The sequence below is a fragment of the Micromys minutus genome, assembly GCF_963924665.1.
Source record: "Micromys minutus genome assembly, chromosome: 23".
NCBI classification, from domain to species: domain Eukaryota; kingdom Metazoa; phylum Chordata; class Mammalia; order Rodentia; family Muridae; genus Micromys; species Micromys minutus.
This window is the reverse complement of record NC_137958.1, coordinates 41749851-41777679: the sequence shown is the minus strand read 5'-3', so window position 1 is coordinate 41777679 and position 27829 is coordinate 41749851. Positions and strand designations below refer to the sequence as shown.

The following is a 27829-nucleotide window of genomic DNA, read 5'->3' as shown; positions in this document are numbered from 1 at the left end:
TTGTAACTACAACACAAAGCAATGTATGAAATATACTTGGTAATCAGTGTCTGCTGAGTAAAATCTAAATTAATGTATCCACCTCTCAAATTTTTCATATTAGTATAATTCAATATAACAATATCGATCACTAATTTATCTCCTGAAAGGCAAAAGCAACCAATGTTGATGGGAGTTTTAAGGGGAAACCATGAATGGTTGTTTCTCAAGGTGTGTTTCTTGCAATTGTCTTTGCCTCTAGTGTTCCAACAGGAGAGATGGCAACTTAACTTGCTAGAGCTCTCATCAAGATGCCTGACTGAAATAGCAGTGGGCAGCAGACAGGATGGTGGAGAAAACGGTGAAGGTAGAGACGGGATGAAGTGAAAAGGAATCTTCATTTTCAAACAAGAAAGGCTAATGGCTCCTCTTCTGGCTCCTCCTAGACCATTTACTGGAACAATGCTAAAAAAAGGGTCATTTTAGGGGGAATGACTTGAATTTTCCAAAGTTATAACAAAAATTCAATGCAATAATCTTGAAGAATTCATGGAACAACACTCCAGATAAGATAAAACAATTTAAGAGGCCAATCTCTTTGATCTCATTTTCTTTTGTTCATCTACCAACGATAATGATCAAGATGTGGTTTAATAGAACATTACTGTTCTTATACATGAGACAGAGCAAGCAGGGGTCAAGTCTCATACCAATGGTGCTAAAAAGCTTTGAAGAATAGAATAGAATAGATAAATAAACCCCAAGCTACCTTACAAATAATACTACCCCATAATGGCATTTCCATTTCTGATTCATTCACTAACAACAGATGTTCCAAATGACTGCTCCATTATACAGGGGCCCAAGAAAAACATGACACAGAGTTTATTCTCAAAGACATTATTTCTCTACACAGCTTGTGGTGTGTCTAAAATAAATGCATCAAGTACTGATTTACCTTCATCAAATATATTATTTATGGTGTGCATGTGTGTGTGCGCACACACATACGTATTATATAACATCTTTCTAGTCTAGATATAAACAAAATTACACAAAATAGGTCACATTAAGCCCTTAATCAAGATGTACCTAAAATGTTTTCTATATAATATGTTTTAATACATCCTTGATGAAATAATTTGAAACAGTTACCCTAAGCACTCTCTGCCATCCAGTACCAACTACAGCTTGAACATCTATGCTCCAAAGTCCAAATATTTTAAGCACACAAAAAAAAAAGCTTTGAATTTTTAGAAAATTTCAGATTAGGAATACTTGATTATACAAAAATTATAAATTCTAAAACAGAAGCCTCCAAATATAAAACACATCTGGCCCCAAGCACTGCAGACATGGTATTCATTCTCCCTCTTCTGGTTTGGACAACAAACAGGCATCACCTCTGTCAGACACATTTGAAGTTCATATTAACCCAAAGAAGGCTGTACTCAAAGATTCTTCTGTAGCCATGAACCAAACAAACAGAAATAAGAAAATGAAAGAACAAAGACAGCCGCCTGTCTACCTTTACAGCCATTTGTGGACTGTGACATGCTACAAGCTCCCTGTTGTATGTGGACTATGACATGCTACAAGCTCCCTGTTGTATGTGGACTGTGACATGCTACAAGCTCCCTGTTGTATGTGGACTGTGACATGCTACAAGCTCCATGTTGTATGTGGACTGTGACACGCTACAAGCACCCTGTTGTATGTGGACTATGACATGCTACAAGCACCCTGCTGTATGTGGACTGTGACATGCTACAAGCACCCTGCTGTATGATGCTCTCAGCCTTGTAGCTATATCAGGAATGGTCTACACTTGCTCCTAGTCCTGATATGAGAAAACAGCAGCAATGTGGAAACAGACCCTCACACTCTGTTGTTGTCAGTTCCAGGCGATGTGAGCTCTTCTAGCCCCACCTCCAAGAAAGCTAATCCAAAGTCCCCTTCCAACCAAAGAGGGAAATTCACTGAAGAAATAAAAAGGATTGATATACAAAAACCTCAAAAAAAAAATGTGCCATCTGGGATTTCAATGATTCAATCGGGAAATTCTACATGGCCTTAGTAATTTTGGGCAGGGGGAAGAGCAAGGAACATGCGTTCAGCTACACCCAGAAAAATTCATCTTATGCTGCAAAGCCAAACACCAGATGTGATTTGCAACTTTTGGACTAGATTACCCCAGAAGTTCTGTCAAAGGGCCCTTCTGTGGCTGGTGCTTTGGAGCCAAACACGGCAGTTTCAGTGATGGTAATGGCTGGCTGGGGAGGAATGTTACCTTGGTAAATTATGATAACTGGGCAATAAGGATTACCAAAGCCAACATAAATTTAGGGGGTTTGTGAGTGTGCCAACTATGTGCATTACAGATGTATGCGCTTATGGAGTGTTCTCCATCAACAGAGACAGAGTTCCTCATGCATGCAGTCCTGTTGAAATGACATCCATTATCAGAACTCACGCTTACTACATACATATCCCATCATCTGACAGTCTATCATCCGTGACCTCAAAGGCCTAGACGTCTTGGCAGCTGACCTCTGGTGTCTGAATCTGGAGGGCATCTAGTCCAAAGCTCGGCAAAGCTTCACAGTGATTCATGCTTCTGAGCCTGAAGCCACAGCTCATGGTATCAGTGGTGATGATTAGTTCCTTGTCTGAAGAACTAACTGCTTCATTGGCCCATCTTCTACAATAAAATTCTCTTTAACCACTTGCCTAACATACTGATCATTTCCATAGCAGCTAGTCCATGAAACGGAGCTGGGCTAGGTTTCGAATCACTAAAGGGGACTGACAGCCCTTCAAGCCTTCATTTGCTAAAGCAGCCTAATTTTGTGGTGAATGTTTTAGAAGTTGCATGTACCTATAATATCAAAACTTGTATTACTGCTTGGCTGAGATGCTCTGTTTTGAACGTCTGAATAATCTGACGATGATGAATATGGATCTTACTCACTAGTCCTTCTGACTCCTCACATACTTTCTGCTCCTGGTTTCTTCAAAGGCAAACAGAAAACAGATTAAGGATAAACACAGGGGGTCTAGTGTCCACTTCACAGAGACTAGTGTGAGCTGGTTATAGGGGCTTGGACAATGAGCAACCGGACTGTGAAAGGACCAGTACAAAGTTTTTTTTGCTGAAGTTTCAACACAGAAAGACTTCGTTATGGCTTCTGTTTCCAAGCTGTTGAAATGAAAGCATTCCTTCTACATTAGAATCAGGCACTATTTTGGAGTGTGCTCTTTGTAGATTACCAGCTGACTGGTAACAATGCTAATTTACACTGGGTTTAATGTTACCAGTAAATTGTCTTGATGTAATTGTTACATTTATACATTTGTGACTAAAAAAAATCAGCTGTTCTTCAATAGGAAACTTTATGTATGTCCCTAAATTTAGAGCCACCAGTAGAAAGTTAATAGTGTAAATATCCAGAAGAGCTTGGGTCTCTGTTTCTGTTTGTGCACATTGCTACAAGGCTAGAGAAGCTCTGTTTCACCTTGAATGTGAAATGGCCCTGAGGAGCTCATGTGTTTAAACACCTAAGTCTCTTGCTAGCGTTGTTTGGGGGAGCCTTTAGCACAGGAGGCCTGCTTGTTAGACACAGGCCACCAGCCCCATTTTCAGTCCATCCTCTCTCCTTGGCTGCCGTGTGAGAAGTGGAAGCAGTAAACGTGGATCCACAGACCGAGCAGCTGCACCTTCCCCTCATGGCAGACTGAAGCTGTGCACCAAATGCATTTTTCTCCCTTAAGCTGTTTCTGTCAAATATTTTTCTCATACCAAAGCACTGAACATTGAATCCAAAGGAATGTTTTGTCTTTGTATCAGGAGTCAAAATTCAATGTTTCCATTTATAGCTTCCCCAACATTTTAGGAATTACTACCAGGTGAACCTAAGACATTATGATTTTATAATCAAATACTTCTATGTAAGTTCTATTCTCTCTAAGAGTAATTTCCACATAGGTCACACTCTGGCTTTGTGGGAAACAGGCCTGGCTCTAACGCTCACATTTCAGCTAGCATTTAATACAGAGCTTTCTGTTTATATAAGGTTGACAAGCCTAGAAAAACTAGGCTCTGCAGAACAAGTGACAGTCTCTCAGTTCCTGCTCTGCGCCTCACAGTTCTCATCCCACACACGAATTCCACTTCTCTGACCAGTCAGTCACCTGCTGTGAAATCTTAAGCAAGTAGCTGAATGTTCTAAGCTGTGGTTCCATTTCCACATAAGGAATGGGGGTTTAGAAGGTTAAGACCTCCACCCTGGATGCTTTTTGAAATCCTAGGGATTATTAACTAAAACCAGCAGATAGAAATGCTTCTAAGTATACTGTGTATTCAGCATATGCACATTCATTGGTTTGGTGAGAGTCTTTTAAAATGAAATGCACAGATTATAAGGAATAGATATATGGATTATTTTCCTCTCTACAATTTTAAGCTTTGAGACTAAAGTTTTTAACCTTTAGTCTCAAGATAGCCTATAAACTTTCTTGAAAGTGGATCCAAAGATTGTAGTAATTTTTACAATGCTTTTAAAGAGGTTTCTGATGACTTCATAATAGTGAAAATAGTCCATATATAACAAATACATGGATGGAAAAATACAATAAATCTCAAATCAAATTAATGCTATCATTAAATCTTTCTTGTGACAAAATTAAAGCGTTTGATTGGAGATAGAAAGCTGTATCTTGAAGATAGCATCAGAAGACAAGCACATTTAGATTTACCAGTTTCCTACAGAGTGATTACAAAGGCAAGTTAGCATCACGGACGCTCTGCAGGACGGCCTCAGCCCACACATTTTATGCCTTTGTATGAGAAGCAGAGCTTATCACTGCAGCAAGACTCACATTTATGGCAAACACATGACTTTTAGAGTTAACCCTACATGGATCTGAATCCCAGCTCTGTAGCTGTTTAGGAATGTGAGTTTGCAAGTGATGTAAACTCCCAACACCTCAGTTTGTGCATCTGCTGAAATAGAGAACCCATCTCCTTGCAGAGTTGCTGTGAGGTTATAGCCAATGTGTATAACATGTTTGTAGAATAGTATTGATTTTTTTAAGTTAAATATTGCCAAAAGCAGACAGCAGTAAGTGATGGTGAGAGAGTAGACCTGGAATGAGTGAACACCATGGCTTTTATCACTGACTTCTTTTCCCCAGAACGTTCATATCAAGTAAACAGTGACTGTCCACAGCTGATCCCTTTTCTCTTCTATCTACATGGCTTCCCTTTGACAATTCGGGGATTACTGTCAACAAGATTTTTCTCAGACACAGCACAACACTAAATGAAGCTAACAATAGTACCTACCAAATATGTAGACATCCATGAAAGCTTAGACATGTCTGGACCAACATACTGTAAGAACACACTATGTTAGCTGTTGCTGCTCCTGTTACTTTAGCTATTGTGTGAAGGGCATTGTGGTGGTTAAGAAACTGAAGCAGATGAAACCCCTCAGAAATGACAATCAGGATTTCAGACAAATGTGTAGAGTAACAAAGCGAGAGATGTTAGCTCAATGACAAAAATCAAAACTGGAGTGTTAGATCACAAGGAAGTAAGACCAATGAATCTGAAACCCTAGAACAGGCAGTTTTCACAGGATCTGTTGGAAGAATTTGTGAATATCAAGAATTTTCAAACTCAAAACTTTCAAAGTCAAATTTTCTTCTTTTTATAATAGTAAAAAATTATGAGGCAAGTCGAAATATATTTTGTCTTCCTCTTCTCCCCAAAGCATGTTTTTTCTCAGTCTTCCCCCTCTCCATTCTTGCCATTTTTCTAAATCCTTTTTACAAAGGTCAGAAAAGCATCCCTAATCCCTTCATGTCACTTCCCAGAACACAACTTATAAAACTTAGCCACTTAGCAAACAATAAAGGACTGCTGTGCCCATAAACCATCCCAGAAACAGCCACCCAACCAGAACATTCCAACTTGGAGAGATAACATAATCCTGTTGTTCTGGGTGTGACTCTTGAGAGGGATGGAGGGCTGTGATTCAAAATGCTGCCTCTGGCAACTTAGATGAGCATGACTGAAGTTGCACCAACGCAAAGCATAGGACGGCCCAGAGGCAGGGGCTCCAAAGTACACACTCCCTTGTACAGGGCGAGATAAAGGACTAGAAGCTCAGTCAAAAAGCATCAGGGGTGAACTTCAAAGAACTATACCATGGGATAGGATAAGAGCACGAGACATTTCTTCCCGTCCTAAGTGGCTGCAGCTCACCCTCAGGAACAGTAACTTCAGCAGCCAGTCCCTTAGATTTCTACTGTAAGTGATACAGGCACGGGCCAAGTCAGCACCAAAACTCCCCGCAGAGTTCAGTTAGGTCAGCTGCACTCTGTTGACAACTGCTGAACTCAAAGCTTCTAATGAGGTAGTTCAGCAACACTATGTGTCCTGCCACCAGTGAGACTCTTTTTCCATGAATAATGAACAAGAACATCATTTCTGTTGCCAGGTACACAACATAAACAAAGCTCAACATGGGCCTCGATAGGGTGAGCTTGTCCATTTGAAATAAAGGAATTTTTCAAAGTGCAAGCCAAGTTTTAGTGGAGGGTGGGACAGGCTCTTGTAACAAGTAATGTGAACATATGTTATCAGAATTTAGTAAATCAGTTTTTGATTGTTGAGGAATGGAGGCTGTGCAGTGGGATACATTGAGACAACGAATAGGTCCAAGTGAGTTCATTTCTTTACTTGGCAATCAGTTTTATAACATAAGGCTGATGATTTTGGTAATGAACTGAGATCCTCTGAAAAGAGTCTTGAGACTTGTGATCTCAAAGGTGTTTTTAGTTAAAGCCTTACTTCTTAAGGCTTACTGGGCTAAGTGGAGCTCAGCACTGAGAGGACAGGAACCTTGCATCGGTAAAGTGCATTGCCAGGTAGAGCCACGGCATGAGCCTACCTTGTCTGGCACTAAACAACACTCAGTGTATGAACACTGTGTCCACAGTGCTGTATGGCTTACATCTCTAGTGAGATTCTCGAGAATAAACAGAGAATTAAAATGAGCTGAAGTGAAGGCCAAACATTCTTCAGTTTGTTTACTTTAGAGTATTCCACAAATACTTTAAAATCAGCTCCATAAGTAGTGTGTATCTTGTTACGCAGGGTATGCCTATCTACACAGGCAAACTGATGGCATCCCTGGCTAAGGGCTTTGAGCTTCCATCGTTCCAAACAGGACTTTGAGAAAAGCAAACACAAACAGGCACATAATAGCTCAGTTTCCATAATAGCAGAGGATAACAACACCATCCCTTAGGGGGGATTTATGTCAAAAATAAAATCCAAATGATATAGTTTGTTCTCCATGTTTGAAGAATTCCAGAAAATCTGTGAGATGAATAATACTTAAATGGACTAACGAAGATTACTAAAGAAAGAATATTTTACAATGCAAAAAGTTGAAAACACTTATGAGGAAGTGAGCACACTGGTGAAGGGCCTTCGAAGACACCATAGCAAAAAGTGGGGATAGTCTCTTAGTGAGGAAGACACACAGGAAAGGGGAACAGAACTGGATCTCCAAACATTTGTGCACTATAACCCATGCCAAGGCAATTATATTGATCAACAAGGTCACCAGACAGTGATCACAGTGAACTTGTAAGGTATCATGGGAAGACCAGCTGGTGCTGCTCAATCCAACATGCGGTGTCTCTTTATCAGGACAGCATCAACAGAGACACACAGCTGTCTGGCAGGGAGAGTCTGAGCAAGGTGCCCAAGCTCAGGTAAGAGGGAGAAGAGCCAGCTACAGGAGTAACATCAAAGTTCCACTTGAAACTGCCTCTCCTGTCTAATCACTGAATCATGTCAAGGAGAATGAAGTTCTCAAACGCATAGAAATAGCCAAGGACTTACCATCATACTTTGCTAAGACTGCCTGAACATCTGCATAAGCCTGGAGTTCCAGAAGAGCTTCTAGAAGGTTTTCATGGATATTGAACATGCTTAGGAGGGGGAACTCCTTCATTAACTAGGAAAGAAGAGACCAGGGGAATAATTAGTATACATGCCTTATACTTTCCCATTTATGTTTAAGAAATAAAACATATATATGTTGTAGTAAATAATTCCTATAGTTAAGTATTTTAAGAAATACTTCTTAAGGACTTGAGTTCAATCTTCATAACTCTTATTGAAAACAAAAACAAACAAACAAACCTCTCCAGAGCATATCTTATAGTCCCCATGCTGTGCTGGAGAAGACATGGCAGAAGAATTCCTAGGGCTTGCTGGCAGCTAAATTAGCTGAGTCAGTGAGAAATCCTATCTCAATAAAAAAGGAAAGAAAAGGAAGGAAGGAAAGAAAAAAAAAAAGACAGAAAACAAGATAGATACCAGATACCGTCATTTGGTCTCCACGAATGTGTACACACGAACACACACACACAAACACACACACACACACACACACACACACACACACACAGGAAATGTTTATTTTTACAGTGTAACAGAAACAAAATTGTCTCATTTATATGACATAAATATACAGAGACTAAGAGATGGCTAAGTTGGTAAAGTTTTGTTTTGAACAAAGCTTACCACATAAATGTGAGGACCTCAGTTTGATTCCTAGCACCCATTCTAAAAAGAAACGTGGGTGCTACATCTTTCTGTAGCTCCCAGACTGAGGAGGTAGAAAGAGACCTACACTGGAGTTTGCTGCTAGCCAGCCTAGCTCAACCAGCAAGCCTCCCGTTTCACGGAGAGACACAGCTGTCTTTTTTTTTTTTTTTTCCTTCTGCAGAACTTGGTGTATGGCTAAGGAGACAAAAACCCTAGCCTGGAGGTAGGAGGTGGGCATGAAATCCTCCCACCAGAGGAGATGTTAAAGGCAATTCCTAACTTCTATGGGAGAGAGCCACTTTCCTTTAGGGAAGCAGCTCCAGGAAAGCTAACCACATTTCTGAGGATGGCCCCACCCCCAAGAGGATATTGGCAGCACAAACAGAACTGAGAGGATTGAAAAATAAAGACACAAAGATGGATGAGTAAAGAAGAGGGGTCGGTCTTGGGGATGGATGAGTATGATAAAAACAATTGTACAGAATTCTCAAAAAAATCAATCAAAATATTTTTAATTTTAAAAAATGTTTTGGTGGAAACAAACTGAGAGAAAGTGCACCTGATGACACAGAAATCTGACCTCTGGCATCTGCATACATAATCACACATGTTGCACATTTATGTACACATGTGAACCTACACACAAAAACACACAAACATGAGAATACACACACATATTATAATCCTTTAAAAATAATAAAAAACTATTACTAGATTATGAACAAACATTATATTTAAATCATTAAAAGCGTTTTGCCCTGCTCTTTTAGAAAAATGATGAGTCTGACTTTGTACAAATTTAAAGTGGGAAGAAACTCAAAAAAGAGAGGTTCTCAGAGCAATAGAAGATGTTCAGTAAGTACAGAATACCATAGAGACTAAACCTGGTGAGGAAGGCAATGGAGCCCACAGACTTTAACTGTTACTAGTAGCTTGGCCAGAGCAATTTGGGTAGAAGGCAGAGAGTAAAAGGAGAGGTGTGAGGAATACTGTTTCCAGCAGCCTGAACAAAACTAGCAAAGCAGCTAGCTAGAAAGTAGTATGGCTGAGAGAAAATGTGATAGAGATTGTGCATGGGAGTTGAGGGGAGAGAAGTGACACATGAAGTTTGAGGACAGAGATGAATGTGCACACTATCAAGAAAGAAAATTTTCTTGGAGTAAGACATTGTGAGAGCCTAACAATCGAGATCCTGAATGCATAGCACCACAGCTGCTGTAGTTATTGCATTTCAGAGAACAGTGGACATCAGCTGGGCATATCAGCAAGGTGTTCTACGGTTAGGGTGAACCCGGCAAACTAGATGAGGCTCAGTAAAAGGCAAGGAGAGATTCAACTATAACATGTATAAATTAATGGAACATACAATGCTTTCCAACTAGATGAACATGAACAGATTAAAGCATAACAATGTCCATCTTCAGTGAGAAGTCAGGAGAAAGAACAGAGCAAGAAAGTCCTAGTACATCTTCTCTTATGGAAGGGTTAAAATGCATCTTGAAGGACAGAGGACCAGATTCTTTATAAAGTAAATTCATGTATTTGTGATATTCTGGTTCAATAGTTCTCAACATATAGATTGTGACCCCTTTGAGGGTCAAATCAAATGACCCTTTCACAGGGGTTGCAAGTCAGATATCCTGCATTTTATATATTTACATTATAATTACTAACAATTGCAAAATTATAGTTATGAAGAAGCAACAAAAATAATTTTATGATTGGGGGTCACCACACAACACAAGGAACCTTATTAAGGGGTCACAGCATTAGGAAGTCTGAAAACCACTGATATGCTTAATCTTCTACATGGACAACTACTTTCAATTATAATATGATGACCCCTAAAAAGTTTATAAATCTCTTTGTGTCAATATTCATGACAGAAACTATGCTGAGACAAGCAATAGTAAAGTATAGGTGTGCTAGTTAGTTTTATGACAACATGACACAAACCAGAGTCATTGGACAGGAGAGAGTCTCAATTGAGAGATACTTCAGTAGATCTAATTTCAGGCAAATCTACAGATCATTTCTCAGTGACTGATGTGGGAGGGCCCACTGTGCTTGGGGACATCAGTGGACAGGTAATCATGTGTTCTATAAGAAAGCAGGTTGAACAAGCCAGTAAGCATCACCCCTCCATGGTCCCTACATCAACCCTTCCTTCCAAGTTCTAGCTCTGCTTGAGTTCTGGTCCTTCAGTGATGAACCATGATGTGGAAGTATAAGTCAAATCCTTCCTTCTCAACTTGCTTTTGGTCATGGTGTTTCATCATAGCAATAGCAACCCTAAGATAAAAGGCTAACTTACCACTAAGCAGGAAACAAATGGATGCATGGTGTTGACTGTCTACTTTTGTCAACAATATTTTCAATATCCTTTTATTTTTTAAATGATGACTCATTTAGTACATCTTTTAGTTTAGTGTTTTATTTTGAAATACAAAGAATATAATTTTACTACTAAAAACACCTATCAAAACCATTTTGTGTCCAAAGGACTCACAGTCTGAACTCCCAGAAAAGGGTCTGCAATATTTTCATTGCTATTAAAGGAAGCCAATGAGACAACCCACACACCGTGGATGTTCTGTAACTAATAAAAGTATTTCTTGTTCTGGTTCACTCTGGTTCTGGCTGACATCATCCTTTGGTTTTTTCTCTTTTTCTAATTAAAGCTTGTTAGAACTTAAGTTCTCATGAAGCAGCTGGCAACAGAATAGAGACATTTTCTGAACTGTAACATTTAAATGTTTATCACTTTTGACCTATTTTTCAAGTAACAATCAAATTTCAAGGAAACAAGTCATATTATGTAATTTTAAAATGTAATTCCAAATATTAGTTGCTAAAGCTTAAATATGGACTCTCAGTACAACACACGGAGACAAGCGTACATCTGAACTTGGAAATTGCATCAGTGTCTAAGGTCTCAGTGTGAAGAGCTCCTACAGGCAAACACCTGCTCTGTCTTCTCACCTAAGAGGTAAGAGCAATTTATAAACTATTTTCCTGACAGTTTCACCTTGTGCCCACAAAGGCAATGCACCTAACATTCAACTGAAAGGCTCCCTTTCCTAGACCATCCCATTAAATTGATTCCTCATCCATGGAATCTCCTGTATCTATCTGTCTCTCATTAATATCTTGTCCCTAACACTACTGACACCTTTCAGGTTCCTGATGCTTTTAATATGTAAAATGTATAGATAGAAGTCAAGTTCTCACAAAGCGGTGAAGAAAACAAATACATTAAGATTAGGTATAATCACCTTTGCTGACATAGCTCAGAGGGACAGTGTTAGCCTGAAGAATAAGCACATTTTCTTTTCTTTAGGCTTGATGTCTGAATTTTACTTATACTTTTGTTAGAGTGTGCCATCATAAGCATCATCATTTTTACCTTAGTATCACTTCTTTCCAATTCAACTTCTGTGAAAGTCTGCCGTAATGGCTTTTAAACATACATTAAGATTATCCTTCATGATCCTATACGTCTAGATGATTCTACCAGACCATTAACATGATTATCTGTATCTCCAAAACACCAGTCAGAAGCGAATGCAAATTTACAACGAAGCTGTTTATCACATAACCTGTTACAGTAAAGAAAATTGAACTCACCTTAAATGTGGCCAGTTATCAGAGACTTAAATATAGTAAATATCATTGTCTCGTTTTCTATTATGTGTGATTATTAGAAGTTAAATTCTAAAAAGAAAAGTCTTGAAGGTAGCATACACGGTGGTCACAGGACACGGAGAGATCAGATTGACACTGACCTAGAAACTTTCTCCATGCTCATTTTCATACTACTAGGCTGGGGGTGGGGGGAGGTGGGAAGTCATTGACAACCTTGCAAGATGTGAATGCTGTTCAGCAAGATATGCCCATGGGTTTAATAGTGGCATGAATATATCCTGTAAGCAACCCTCCCTTTTCCCCATCAGATTTTAGAGGTGCCTCACAGGAGGAAACAAATGCATGTACTATAATACAAATATAGCCAAGAACTCCTGGTTGGGATGCTCACAGACCCCAGGGGGGAACCTACTCTCATCATTCTGCCAGAGAAACAGCATCAAACTGTTGTGTAAATTTGTATTTGTGTTTCCACATCCAGAGCTCTCAGCCCTTGTCAGAGAAGTTTCTCTGTATGGCGGATGGCAGCTTAACTCAAAAATGCAGAACTGGTCAAGGTGCAGAGATGAGTGCAGAGATGGAGGGCTCAGTCACAAATGGGGCACCTATAGAACACACACACACACACACACACACACACACACACACACACACACACACACACCAAGGCTGAGGGATGATCTTGGAAGAAGAGGGAAAGCAGTAGGTATTAGTGGCAGAGGAAGGCTGTGCCCTTGCACATAACAAATCTGCTGCACCTGTGGACTCACAGCAGTTGTGTGGTCTGCACAAGACCAAGCTGGTCAACATTCTTGCCTGGAGTGAGAAGCTTTATGAGCTCCTACCCCTAAGTAGGGAGTTATGAATGGTTTAATGGCTTCTCAGAAAAGAAGTGTCAGTTTTCTTTAAGGGCACTTCTCCTGGCAGGTTATCCCCACTGCGGTACATGGTCCAACATCTAGGAGTACACGGGTAGCACAAACTGTGGGTGGGAGGGGATAAGAGGAGGAACGATCTTAGAGAAGTTAAGGGGAACAATAGGAAATGACTATGATCAAAGTCCATTTAATGAGATTCCAAAAGAATTAATAAAATTATTTTTAAAAGTTCTCCTCTAAGATCCATGACCTCGCTAGGCCCAGGGAGTTAGCTGCAGTTCTTACTCCAGGTATGGCCTCCTCCTGTGGACTTGGGGCTTAAGTACAATCAGACAGGTGTTGGTTACTGTCAAGAGTGATCCCCCTGCACCTTTAGAGCTACCTTGGCCCACTGGTCATTGTTGCGGTCCTTAGGCATCACAGCTGGGAGAGACTAACTGTGATGCTCCCTTGGTAGTTTGTGTGGGGATTCTGTAAACCCCACCCCTCAGTTACCTAGCAACAGCCAGGTATACCCCACCCCTCAATTACCCATCCGTAGCCAGGTATGCTCCGCCCCAGTGACCTGACACTATAAAAGGAGCTACTCGACCCCTCCTCTCTCTCTTGCTCTTGTGCTCTTGCAGCCTTGCTCTCCCACCCCTACTCCTCCTCTTCCCTTCCCTTCTCCCCTCTCCCTCCACTCGCTCATAGCTGGCCTCTACTCTCTCTCTCTCTGCCTCTACCATCCTCTTAACTTTCCCATGACCTGAATAAACTCTATTCTGTACTATACAGTTGTGTGGCTGGTCCCTCAAGGGGAAGGGATTCCCAACATGGGCCCCACAGAGGCATCTCCCTTGCCTCCCACTCTCTTCATCCTTCCCCTAACATTGGTGCCAACACCCAGGATGTCATCTTTTCACAACATTGGTGCCCTGTGAGTTTTCCTTTCAGTGACTTTTCCTTTCATTGGTGCCCCGTCATCTTTCCTTATAGGTTGTATAATGCCTTCTGGTATTACAAATGCTGCACAAAGCATTTAGCTTATATTCAGCTCAGATTTTCTAAGTACTGTCTGCAGTGTACAATGTCTTCACCATTTATCTTTAATCTCTGAGAAACAGCCAAGGGGAAACCAAAAGCCAATATTGTTTTAGGGGTCACTATGCCCAACAACTTAAACTGAGGATTCGTGTGCCTGGCATTGGGTTTTGTTACACAGTCTAAGGCTCTTGTGGGGAGCATTACCCTGAGTGGTATAATTATTTACCTCACGTGGTATAAGGTCATTTAAGATATACACACACATATCACATTCATATGATGTAGACCATATATACTACAGATAATTTTAGGTAAGTATAGAGGTTTTCTCAAACATCCTTAATATTATTTGTCCCTCCTTTCGTATTGACTGTTGTCCCCACTGCTCCTCTCCTGTTTTTCCCCGTCACCCGTACGTATTACCTGTGTGCGGTTGTTCCTGTCTCTAGCCTCCTATTCATATTCTTTTTGCTTTCCTGATTTCTGTGGTCAATCAAGCTTATCTACTCAGATCTGAAGATCTGGAACTCTGGGTTCTGTTTGCCTTCCTGGTGCGTCACTTCACTCAATATAATATTTCCTAGTTTCATCCCTTTACCTTCAGACCTCACAACTGAATAGAGAGCTTACTGCCACCACCTTCATATACCAGCAGAGCTCCTGACTGCAATCAAAAACTTTTCATTATACCTACAGCTTTCACCCTTCATCACCAAGTTTCTCCGTGTAATGACACCACCACAGAAAAGCACAACTTGTTATGATGGAGAGCTCAAGGGAGCTGAGGGCCTAGTCCCAGTTGATACCTGTACATCACAAATCCTGTACCCAAGACTCAGAGAACATCATATAAGAGAGTCCCGGGGAGTTGGCTGTGATTGTGTCTCCTAGGGATAACAGCCTGGGAAGCTACACCAATGATGCAAAGATAAGGCAGCCAAAACAAGGTCTGGGTACCACAATGCCAATAGGTATGCTGAAAGGGAAGGACATCCCACTGGGCCCAGCTCCTCAACAATGTCTGCTGAGAAGGAAAACTGGTCTTTCCCAGGCATGAGCCACTTAATGAGTTAATCAATAAATCAGAGGCATACAACAATTCTAAATGAACTCAGCAGATTGTATACATATACATCATACGCATACACTTACACGTGTGTGTGTGTGTGTGTGTGTGTGTGTGTGTGTGTGTGTGTGTGTAAAACAATAATAACCAGGGGAAAAAGAGGCCATAAAGTTGAGAGGAAGTGGAGGGGACATGGGTGGGGTTATAGGAAGGAAAGGGAAGGGAAGAAGTGATATAATTATATTTTGATGGAGAAATTTAAAGTTCTCAAAGAACTTTTAGCAGCATGCACTAGGAAATGCTAGCACATACTATTACATCATATAAAAACTGAGATACTGTATTGTAGAATAAGATCATGTTTTTTCTTGAGTGCCCATGTATAGAAACACAGGCGTGTACTGAAGTAAAGTTATTTCTGATTGCTGGGATTAAAGGTGATTTTTATCTCTTGCTCCATATTTTTATGGATTCTAATATTTTAAAGGGACACATACATATTTGAGAGAGTTAAGAGAAGAACTGATCCATTTAGTAATACTGGCTAGTCACAGCCAGCACAATGGATACTGAAGCCTGACAACCTGGGCTCTCTCAGGGATGCACATGACAGGAGAAAGGAAGAACTGACTACAGAGTTGTCCCTGACCTCAGTGTATACAAACATACACACACTGATTAATTAAAATGATTTTCAGAAAGGAGTACTGGCTTATTAAATTCAGGCGCACACAGGCATGTTCCAGGCTAAGAGGGCTTTTTAGTCCCCTTCAGACACTCAGATTTTTGTCTCCTAGCCCCTTCCTTGAGCACTGTCCCTCTGTCCATAGCCAACCTGACCAACTTCTAAAACTGCAGGCCCTTCCCTCTGGTCCTCCAGCTCCAGCTGCCAGAGTCCTTGTCCCAGCTTCTTTGTGAGCAGTGATACCATGCTGTTCCTGTGTTCCCAATCAGCAGATACACAAGAGTTACTTCACAACTGGAAAGCTCTTAAAATGCTGCTCCTTTGTGAAGAGAAATGCTATGTCCTGAGCATGTTCTACTATTTCTAGTCTCCACTGCCCGCATGCCAGGAGAATACAAATAGAGCCTGTAAGTTTTGACTCAAAGGACTGAAATTTTTTCTTACACTAAGAGCGGTTCAGATATGCAAAGGTGCTGTACGGTCTCTATCCCTGGGACTGATTTTAGGAGAGGCACTCACGTGACCAGTCTCTCCAGGACCTCCAGGACTGGAGGACTACAGGAAGGAATCCCCAGATTCTAAGCTTGAGGTCCTTTCTCAGTTCAGAGCCAGATCCCATTTGGCTTTCTGGTTTGCTGCAAGGTTAAGCCCCAGCCTTGTCAGACTGAACCAGTACACACCATTCCTGGAATTCCTTCTACAGTTGCTAGTCCCTGTGTTTTTGCTCAAACTGTTTTCACCACCTGGAATACCTTTCCCCCTCATTTATGAGGCAGCCTGTCAAAATCACCCCACACTCCAAACCCCAGATCAGATGCCACCTCCTAAAGCCACAGCGTCATAGACAGCGAGCCAGAAGAGCCCATAGAGATCCCCCAGACACCCTCCTCACTTTTCAGAGGGGCTCCCTCCCACCACCGCCCCACTGCAGCACCAGGAAGGCTGGAAACTCAGTGACTCAGCCAAGGTTAATGCTGGGACTATGATTCAAACCCAGTCATCAGTACCAAGTCCAAATTTCAACACATCATAGCTCCCGTTGTAGGACAGCCAAGTCTGGAGAACTGAACTACACTGCTTCTGAAACAATGCTTATATTTCTTCTTGCATTGTATGTACATGGATTTAAGGGAATGACCATTCATGGGGGCGGGGAACATTTTGGAGTTGTTTCTGAGTTGAAATCCAGCCCCTGCTACCTACTACCTGCTTTATTTTATACAGATTGTTCACCATGTGAGCTTCAGCTTTCTTCTGTCACCTGAAGACATGACATGGTATCTTCTTCAGTTCCCTACCGTCCATGTAGAGAACATCACTAGCTCCTCACTCCACATTTTCTACTATACCTGTCACCTTCTGCAGTCCTTCTGTGGCTTGATAACAGATCATTTTAAAAGAACAAAAGGATTAGATGTGATAATAGACAATACTCTAACAGAAGGAGAAGCAAACACTTACAAAGGCCAGGAAGCAGCCATTCCAGGCGGTTCAAGACGTACGGTCTCTATGGCAACCAGTCAGTGCTTACAACCCGAAAACAGCTGTGGGCAATATGTAAATGAATAAGAAATCCTGTGTTCTCATAAAACTTTATTTACAGAAGCAGGTAACAGGCTGGATGTGAACCACAGGCTTTCATTTGCCAAAGCCTGGTTAATAAGAAGAAACTTTAAAACCCAAAAGGTTTTTCTAAAAAGCATTTCTCAGTGATATCATACTTTACAAGCCCAGCATCTCTTACCCACAGCTGATTAAGCAGATTGAAGTAAGGAAAACGTAAAAGGTCTTCTCCACACTGACTACTTCCCTTCCCGCCCAGTTCCCCTGAAGACCATTTACCCCATCTCGGAGGGGTGAGCGCCTGAAGTGCACAGTAAGGGGCCCGGGACCCTGCTGGAGTACAGGCTGGAGAGCTGCCATGATGCCTATTCACATGGGAAAACACTGCCCGCCGGAAGGAGTGAGCTGCCCTCTCATGTCTTAATGGGAGCAGTTGTGAGTAGGAGAACATATCACAGCAAGTGTGTTCTAAAACACAGTATCACTGAAACAACCCACACAGTCACAGATAGAGTGGACAAGTTTTTGTATATTACCTTATGTTTCTGTACTATAAATTTTTACAAAATGTTCAATATTTTTCATACATATTCCTAAATACAACTTAGGATGTAATGTTACTGGTATGTATGTCTTCAGGGCCGTCCGTCTGATAGACAGCTACAGGCATGTCGTGGGGGTGCACATCCACTTCTACTCTGAGCACCTCTTGGTTGTCTGCATTTCCCTGTATTGGGCTGAGGCCTCATGGTCCTCTGCCCACCCACCCACTTTAGCATATCTATTGTTGCTGTCTAATTGAGTTTTGATGAAAAATTGTTCCTATACATTGGGGGTGTGACTCTGTCAAGAGGGGCCTCAGTTAGGTGTGGTGGTGCACACATTCAGTCCTCAGTTAGGTGTGGTGGTGCACACATTCAGTCCTCAGTTAGGTGTGGTGATACACACATTCAGTCCTCAGTTAGGTGTGGTGGTGCACACATTCAGTCCCTGTGCTTAAGAGGCAGAGGCAGGTAGATCTTTGTGAATTCAAGGCCAGCCTGGTCTACACAGTGAGATTCTGTCTTTAAAAAAAGCATCTAAATAAACACTTCCTCCTGAAATACTTTGATCCTATATAGTCTGGTAAACCGCACTCAAATTTCACATGACTTGAAATACCTGCTATTCTCACATGAACACAACCTGTAATTCTGATTCTTTACTGTCCAACCAAGTTTGAGAAAGTACGTTCACTGATGAAACTCCTTCCGAGGAACTATATACATTATTAACTCATCCTGAGAGATACTCTGGAGGTAAGCCTACTGCAGGATAAGCTCCTTCCATATTTGACTCTTACTGCTGAGGTTGGGGTTAGGCTTAGGTAAGACTGGTTAATACAATTTTTTGAGTGTATTGTGAGTGTTGTATCTTTTCCAGACCTATACTGATAGCCTTACTCGTTTCCCATAGCCCATTGTCTTCAAAAATAAAAGGACTAATTGTGGGAGAGAAGATGCATTGTAGAAATCAAGAGCATGGCTTCCTGGCATCAGATAAGAGTTTTCATTCACAAGAAATGGAAGTTCTGGGGAGCGCTCATGGTTTCAGCAGCAGCAGAAGAGCAGCACCTAGTTCACAGGACACATACATCACGTCCAGCACACACCCCCAGCCAAGTGTGAGGCTGCCATCCTTACACAATACTGACATGGATAGAATGAATTTCCAGTGTGCTATTTGTTTAGCTCTGGTATATTGGTTGTACAATATAGCATATACTCTATCTCTATTTATTTATTTAGAAATAAAGTATGAATAATGATTTGGTGCCTATTAAGAAAAGACTCCAGTTCCCATGTCAGGCTTGAATGAAAGCCTATGATAAAGGTTAAGCCTGTTTTCTATGAGCCAAGTCATTCTAAATAAATCCTTGAATTCACTCCCTATCTAGCATAGTTCTGTTTATTTATTTCCCTCTGTCTTCCCCCTCACTGCTAATTGCTTTTTCCTGGCAGCCAGAAGTTCATATGGCTCACTTTGCCTATGCCTTACAGTTTCTGTAGAGAGAACACACTAGCTTTCCTATAAGTCCTCCAGTACCTATGAGGAAGAACATGGGATGGGCCGTGGATAGAATTTCAGTTCCAATTTTACATCATCTGGCTATTGTCAGTTCAAGTTTATTTCAATGGAAGAATCTGAAGCACTTGTGAAGTTAACATTTATGACCTCAAATGGACAAAGAAGAGGTAATTCTCTGGATTTGAAATGCTCTGTGGACATAATTTAGCACAACCCTCTGTATGCCTTCTCTCAGCTGACTTACAGGATGAAAACAACAGTTTAAACTTTTCAAGATTAATTTGCATCTATTTAAACATTTTATTAGTTTAGCTATCCATGTATTGTTCTCTGAGTGGGAAAACTCTTACATATTTTAAGGCAAATGTAATTAACATAGTGCCTCAGCCAGATTCCTACTGAGGTCAAGTCAAACTTAGCCTAATTAAGATTTAGACAATTTGGCCTGTTATATTCAAACAGCAGATATTATTTTGTTAGAGCTGCAAGTTTGACATTTTTAATCAGTTTCAAATAAAGGCATAAATAGAAAATAGAAAAGACACATTACATTACATTACATTACGGGAAAGGGAAGAAAGAATTACTTAAGAGAGTCCTCGGAGACACGGGAGCATTCCATTTACACAGAGACTGTTAGATTGCAGCCTCCACAGGCTTAAACATACATTAATAAGAAAGCATCACTTTTACAATTAATTAAAAGGCAAATATGGAGTCACACTTATTGAAAGGCACATGGTAACGCCTGCTGTTCCCAGATGTTGGCTAAAGCACTGATTCCTCACTGGAATGATACATATCCACACACAGAGCCAGTTACAGCCTCACCATACTAATAAACTTTGTGCCCCATGAACCCAAAGGGTTGGAGGGTTACTTACATAATTATCTGTGCTTCCTGTCAAATGATGCTCTGTTCATTCCAGACAAGGAATGCTGTCTTAAAATTTTCAGCAGTCAATATAAGCTGTGTATTCAGAGTTCCTAACAAAAATACTGTCAGAACAGACTGTCCCCTTGTGCTTGCTCCTCATGTAGAACCAGAGTCACCCAGGTTCTCTTCCCTGTCAGTGAGGATGTTTTAGTTAATGTAAGATATTTAAGAACTCTCCTTCCCAAAGTCAAAGCTCCGACAGCAACCCTATTCTGTTACTACAAAAGAAATCTCCCAACAATGGACCCCATAATAAACTGAGCTTTCTGGAGCCTCAAGGACTAACACCTTTCTCAAACTTCCAGGTAATTCTTGGAGTAGAATATTTCTTCATCATCTTGAACAGCTTAGAATCTGGTGTGGCCTCACCCTGAGATAAAGAATAAGCCTGGGATTTTCCATGCGTATTTTGAGTGACCTGGAAGCAAGCCCAAGTAAAGATGACCGTGTGTCTTCTTCCCTCTGTGATGGCATGGTACTGGTCTCCGGTTCCAAGAGTGGCCTTAATAAACAGCTAAACACACTGACCAAACATTTTTGTCAGAAAGAGCTTTTCATGCCAAAACCACAATCACTGTTTTGGGCAGTCTTCCACATTCACATGGGTAACATAACAGTAAATAGCATGAGTCAGGAGATGAACTCATGGTTACCTGGGTCAGAGTTTACAAACACTCTGGCAGACACTTCAAAAGGGAGCAAGGAACGTAAGTGCAATGCAAGGTTCCTTTATGACAGTGCGTGGTACAGAGCCGCCCTCCAAGCTGTGACAGTCATCTACACACTCTTCTGCATCAGCTCACCTCCTACAACTCCCTGTCCTCCTCGATCATTCCAACTTAATCTTGCTGGGACTGTGTCCATACTTTTACATTCCCAAACACATTCATATACAAAGTGCAAGAATGAATGAGTTAACCATTAGTTTGGGTTCACTGACTGAGCTACAGCTAGTTTTTCCCACAATATAGAGCTAGATTGATTTCTCCACAGTGCATACAAAGAGATTTCTATTTATTTGTGGGTGGTGGTAACTGCTCCTTATTAGTTCATGCCATAATACCTGTTGTTATCTTTTGTTATAATTAGGGTTTCTATTGATGGGATTAAACATCTCGATCAAAAGAAGCATGGAAAATAAAGGATGTGTTTCAGCTTACATGTTTGAATCACAATCCATCATGAAGGTAAAATGGGGCCAGAACCAGAAAGAACCAAGAGGCATCAAGAGAAAACAGAAGCCATACTGGCCATTCAGCCTGTTTCCTTATATAACCCAGGACCAACTGCCCAGAAATGGCACTGCCCCAATGAGCTGTGCCCTTCAACACCAATCACTAATCAAGAAAGTGCTTTACACCCTTATCTACAGGCAAATTTGAGAGAGGAATTTTCTCAACTGAATTAATTCCTCTCTTCCCACTGACAGAGAACCAACCAGGACACCCTCTACATCTTACACCAGTTAACAGACTCACACTGAAGATTTTCACTTCTCAGTGCGTAGTCTACTTCTGACCTCAAATTATCTTCTACGTACATAATTCCGGTCCATGTGAATGTCCTCTGTGACAGGCTCTAATCAAAGCCTATCTAGTCATGCCTGGACGAAACTTAAAATATGCAATTGCTCTGACCAAAGGACACTGCACCTCAGTGATATTATTATTTCCTTGTTACATCTCTTTCCAATTTTCTACATAGACTCCTAGGAATAGAACCTTTGAAGGGTATTTAACCTGACCCTGGTTCTGGTCCCACTGTGTGCTTCCTGGTCTTCTATAGTGAAAGGCTTCCACCACATGATCCCATCATGAACACCACCATAAACTCTGCCAGGCCTTCCCTGTCATGATGGCCTGAAATCTTCTGGAGCCATGGCCCCTGAGAAGTCTTTACATCCTTAATTTGTTCCTTCAGCTATATTGTCACAGCAAGCAAAAGTACTTAACACAACACCCATGCTCCTTGACTGTTGAGGTGTGTATCCATTAACTTCTGAGATCTCCTTCTAGTGCTACAGCAGGTAAGTCATACTTAACATGTGTTGTGAGGAACTCCTGCTTTACAAGGAAACTGTTATGATTTACGAGGAAACTAGTTAAACTAGTTATCCATTTTGTAATAAGAGGTCTGACGACCACTAAAATGGCTGGGCTAAAAACCTGTGAACATCTCAGATTTTCTTGACCATAATCTTTGTTGTTTCTGTTGCTGCTGTATTAAATTTATTTAGCAACTACTTTGTATAATAATCACTGAGAGCCAGTGAGTGGCTCAGAGTGTAGGCATCCTTGCTGTCAAACCTGACAACCTGAATTCAATCCAGGGAACTGTAGGAGAGAACAACTCTAGCAACTTGTTCTATAACCACTACATTTGTGCACATGTGTGCACAAGCATGCACACACACATACATACACACACACACACACACACACACACACACACACAGAGAGAGAGAGAGAGAGAGAGAGAGAGAGAGAGAGAGAGAGAGAGAGAGAGAGAGAGAGAGAAATGTAGTAACAATTTTCTGGAAAAAAGTTAGTGGCATTATTTTACTAGGACTCAGTAATATACAATTTTTGTTTTGATTTTTCCCCAGAGACACAGTTTATGCAGTTCTGTACATCTAAGGACATTAGCATTGGCCCAAATGCAACCCATGTTAGCATCTATCGCTTCGTGGAGAATAAAGAACTGTATGCACACAGCCAAGCCACCCTGCCCATGCCCCTGAAACCTGTTCTAGGCTTCTCTAGCCATTTGCCTCTTCAAACACCCAACAGGTACAGGTAAGGGCCTGCCTGGCATCTGCATAGAAAAGGAAATGAATGGATGTTGCAGGGGAGACAGGACACTGTTCACTTTGTCACAGATTTGGGAACAAACAGTACCCAGGACAGTAGTCAGCCGCACAACTGTCCGTTCTGTTTGTGAACCAAGGAAGGACATAAAGAAGGCAGATTGTTCTTGTCCCCACTTGGGTCCACTGGACTCTACTGTCACCTACCATCTATAACATACTTTCCTACTGACCTCTGTGTTATTTATTGCCTTGGTCATGGAGAGAGCAAAAGTCAGTAATTGAAGTCTCCAACTACATAATGGGGGTGGAGCTATTTATGCTGCTGGGGTTGTCTCACAGATTTTTAAAATTCTTACTATCTTGAAAAAAAACTTTTCCCCATCTCATAAATGTATACAGTGAGCTATGACACCTGTCTTACATTACCCTATGTCTCCCTAATATGTCTGCTACCAACCTTATGTCTTTTTATTTAGTACAACAGTAGGTCCAGTTAGTGACCATATGTGACTGAGTATGAGGTCATCCTCAATTCTATTTCTCAAATACTGCAAATTAATTGAACCTAAGATTTATCTGTGGTTGTTCTCAGGAAACTCTAAGGACAACTGTGTAGAGGAATTTTAATCCAGCAACATGGCTGCTCTGATCAGATGCAAAGAACTTCTCAGGCTGGGTGATCATCTGGAATGCAAACACACCACACGCCTTTAGTCATTCTGGCTGGAATACAGACACATACTTTAGTATCTTATCCCAAACAATGATGTCTAGAGAGGCAGAAAAGAGACAGAGATAGGATTTGCCCAAGTCTTATGAGAACAGGAAAGGGAGGCTACTTAAGAGCAGTGCAGAAAGACGGTGGCAGTCAGGTGGGAGTCAGTACAGTGAGTCCATTGCAGTAGGGTTGAGGCTGGTGAAGCCAGACAATAAGTAGCCAGAAGATTCGAATAAATTGTCAGAGTTAATTTGAGGCCAAGTAGAGCAATTCAGTGAGAAGCTAAGAGAAACCAGATTGAATCAGTCAGCTTGAAGAGGAATTTGAGCCAGAACAGCAGAGTTGAACCAGCCAACTAGAGTTCAGAAAGAACTAGAAAGGGTGAGCTTATTCACCAGTAAGTCTCAGAGGCTAAATATCTAGGCCTAGGTTACCAGACAGAGGTTGTAAGCTGAAGCCTTCAAGGTCTGGTCTCACAGAAGATTAGATGTATGAAGGCTAGAAGTTTCTGGACCTAGGCCTAGGCATAGTCAGACAGAAACTGTCTGGGCTCAGCCCCAGCTATGGATTTGTAAAGCTTGGGTACAGCGTGCATCTCCTCATTTCCTCTGAGGAAATAAAACCAATCTTCAGACAACTCTAAGTATTGGGATATGTATCTTCTTCAACAGTAACAACTGAGAGTTAAGAAACAAAAAATAAAATCAAGTGTGATAATTCCTAACTGTGCATCTGAATTCTGTGTTCCAGAGAAAGAAAACTACAAAACTGGTGTCTACTTCTTCAGAGAAAGAAACCCATGCCCCGTGAGAACACCAGGCAGGGTTGTTAGTCAGGCACATACACTTAGTTCTTCAAAGGCTCCATGTACCTCCCACAGCAGCAGGAAAGAAACAGAAAGGGTTTGCAAACGGAGAAGGAAGACGGACAAGCATACCAGCTCTCCCTCCCAAGAAATGTACAAAAAGATAAAGGCGGTCCAGAGATAACGCTGCGCCTTCCTCAACACAGCAGAGGGTGGGGTGCTGAAGCTGCCACAATGACAGAACGGGGAGTTCAAACATCTCCCCAAGGCAAACTGTGAATGGGACTTGATTGGTGCACAGCAGAGTAGCCAAGGAAGCCACAGATTTCCTCCTGAGAGGGCCAAGAGAAAGTTCCCAAATTTGGAGTTGGCAGAGACAGAGCAGGGGGGTGGAGTGGTATGAGGCAGCAGTCAGGCCAAACAGCTGACAGCAGACCAGATGGGCTAAGCAGTCCTCCCTCTCCTCTTCCTCCTCCTCCTCCTCCTCTTCCCCCTCCCCCTCCTCCTCCTCCTCCCCCTATCCCCTCTTCCTCCCCCCCTCCTACTCCTCCTCCCCCTACTCCCTCTTCCTCCCCTTCCTTCCCATGCTCCTTGTACTACTGCCTGCAATAAAACTAGAAAGGACTCGGTACCCAATTTGTTTAGATCTTCAATTGTCAGATAAGTCTTATTTTAGAGCTTGATAAGAAATGTGGTGGGAAATGTTCCAATCTCTCTTTCAAGTAATTGTATATTAATCAATTAAGCAAATACTGAGTGTATATTACAAGCCACTGAAGAGGGTAAAGTTCCTCTCTTGTATTTGGTAGTAGAATTGAAGAATCACTATAATCATTATAAACAAATAAATAATTAGATAATTTCAAAAGTGAAAAGGTTAAAAGCACGACACGCTGTGTTTGCTAATGGGGGGGGGGTGAATTTGTGTGTGCTCTTTGAGACAGATATCATGAAAGGCTAAGAACCTGGGGCAGTGTCCTGCAGAGTCTAAATAAGATCCAGTTCTGGCATAAAGAGCAACCCAACGTGGTTAGCCTTCTCATGAGTGATTAAAGACATCACATTACTTTGTAAGAGTATGCAATCATGTGAGGAGTTGAGTTTGCTTTTTATTCTATATGCAGTGACCATTCACTTACAACTTCTAAGCAGAAAAATTATTAATTCTGAGATAACCGTGAAAACTAGCCTGGGTAACATGCAAATAGCTCCATCGTTAGGAAACAGATAACAGGCATTTGTAAGCTTAATAACCGATCGAGAATGTAAATGTAGATTTTAATAACCTGGGGACACTAGAAGAAAAAAAAAAAGAATTCCAAATGGTAGACATACAAAGGACATTTTTCCTAGAAGAAATAAAAGAGAAAAGAAGCATATGACAGATGCAAAACAAAAGGAAGTGAAAATAATCAGCAGTTATTCTGTTTCTTCCCACAGAATAGTAAAAAAAGCAATAAACACAGCGGGATAAAGGTACAAAAGTATAAAACCTTCGTTGATGAGTAAAGCAGTACTCTACAAAATTTATAGCCACATGGTCCTTTGAAGTTAGAGAAGACTTGAGTACAGCAAGGAAAGACAAACCAACAAGTGGAACTTCTAGCTACAAGAGGTGAGCAGAACATGCTCTGCCAACAGTCTGTAAGATGGGATGTGGGGAGCAACAAGAAGAGCATCTCATCAAGGCCTCTGAGAAACTCAGATGCCCTCACTTCCCTTCTGCTTAGTGCTTTCTTTGCTTCTAAAGTGCCAGAGTTACCACAGGCTATGAAAGGTCATGCCACCATTTAAGGGAAAAATTAACAGTTGCTTCTTACTGTAACTATTCAAAATACAATTCAACCTCCTCTTGACCCTGCTTCACTTAGTTTCTGGGCCTTAGCTGATAGAATTCCTTTCCTGATAAGGCAAATCCTTATAATCATCCTGACTTCTGTTTTCCCCATACTGCACATCTGGTTGTTTAGCAACTTCTCTTGGTTATGGTTTGAATATACAGACTCATCATTTATACTCTGCTCTGCCAACATAACCACATATCTCTCTGTAAGATCAATACGAGACTCTCTGTCTGCCCCCCCCCCCGTCTTCCCCACCACACAGCAGTCTATGAAAACTGACTTATCATCTCACGCCTCTACTGAAATCCTCACAAGGTTCCTCAATTCACTTACAGTAAAGTGGAATTTACCACCGTCTGTACCCTCCGTGACCTCTCAGGGCCTCTTTTCTCCCCTGCACCGGCTCCGACCTATCCACTCAGGGCTCCTTTGTCATTACTGGTACATCCCAGGTACTCTCCTATCTCAGGCTCTTTTGCCTATGTTATATAATTAATATCTACTTCTTTATAGGTTTTGGTCTTTGGCTAAATGTCACTTTCCAAACCATGCATACCTGACCATGGGTTTGATATTGACTACCCCAAATCACTGTGTGTGTCCTTGGGCTCCTTCAACCTACATCTGTCCACAGAGCTTTCCCATAGCTCTCCTCGTTCTAACGTACTATGAGAACATACCTATGTTTGTAAGTTTTCATCTCTTCCTCCTCCTAGAATATAAACCGGGCCTTTGATTTGTTTACTGATTACAGAAACCACAAAGAACAAAAATTGACACAGATAGCTAGTCTACATATTTATTTTGGTTGAATAAATATATATATGAATGGTAAGTGGATTAGAGCAAAGTGGATATAGCAAGAGCAAAATCGCACTACAGGAGACAAGAGAGAGAGAGGAGGTGGAGAATTGGGGGTGGGGGGACAAACAGCACTAGAAAAGTGAAAGAACTGAACAAGAAGGGGAAGACAGAAGCAGAGCTGTTGCTCTTCTCCATATTCCTGCTCGCAGCCTGCACTCCTACAGTTACCATAAGCCTAACTTACTCCATGAGTGAGTTCGGTGCACACAGCACCTACGCACAAGACTCACTCCCTTTTGTACCTATAGGAAAGACAGAATCTAAACATGTACCAGCGATCACACCGCACCAGGTAATTAACATATTTCAGTGCT

The 27829-nt window shown here is 41.3% G+C and overlaps 1 protein-coding gene across 4 annotated transcripts in view; it reads right to left on the bottom strand.

Moving 5' to 3' along the window:
* Positions 1-27829, bottom strand: part of ST7 (suppression of tumorigenicity 7) — a 225687-nt gene that overhangs the window by 46748 nt on the left and 151110 nt on the right. For all 4 annotated transcript variants that reach the window (XM_080936053.1, XM_080936054.1, XM_080936055.1 and 1 more), the window contains one exon: positions 7898-8012. In XM_080936053.1, the coding sequence (XP_080792179.1) occupies positions 7898-8012 (115 nt within the window). The remainder of the gene's footprint in view (positions 1-7897; positions 8013-27829) is intronic.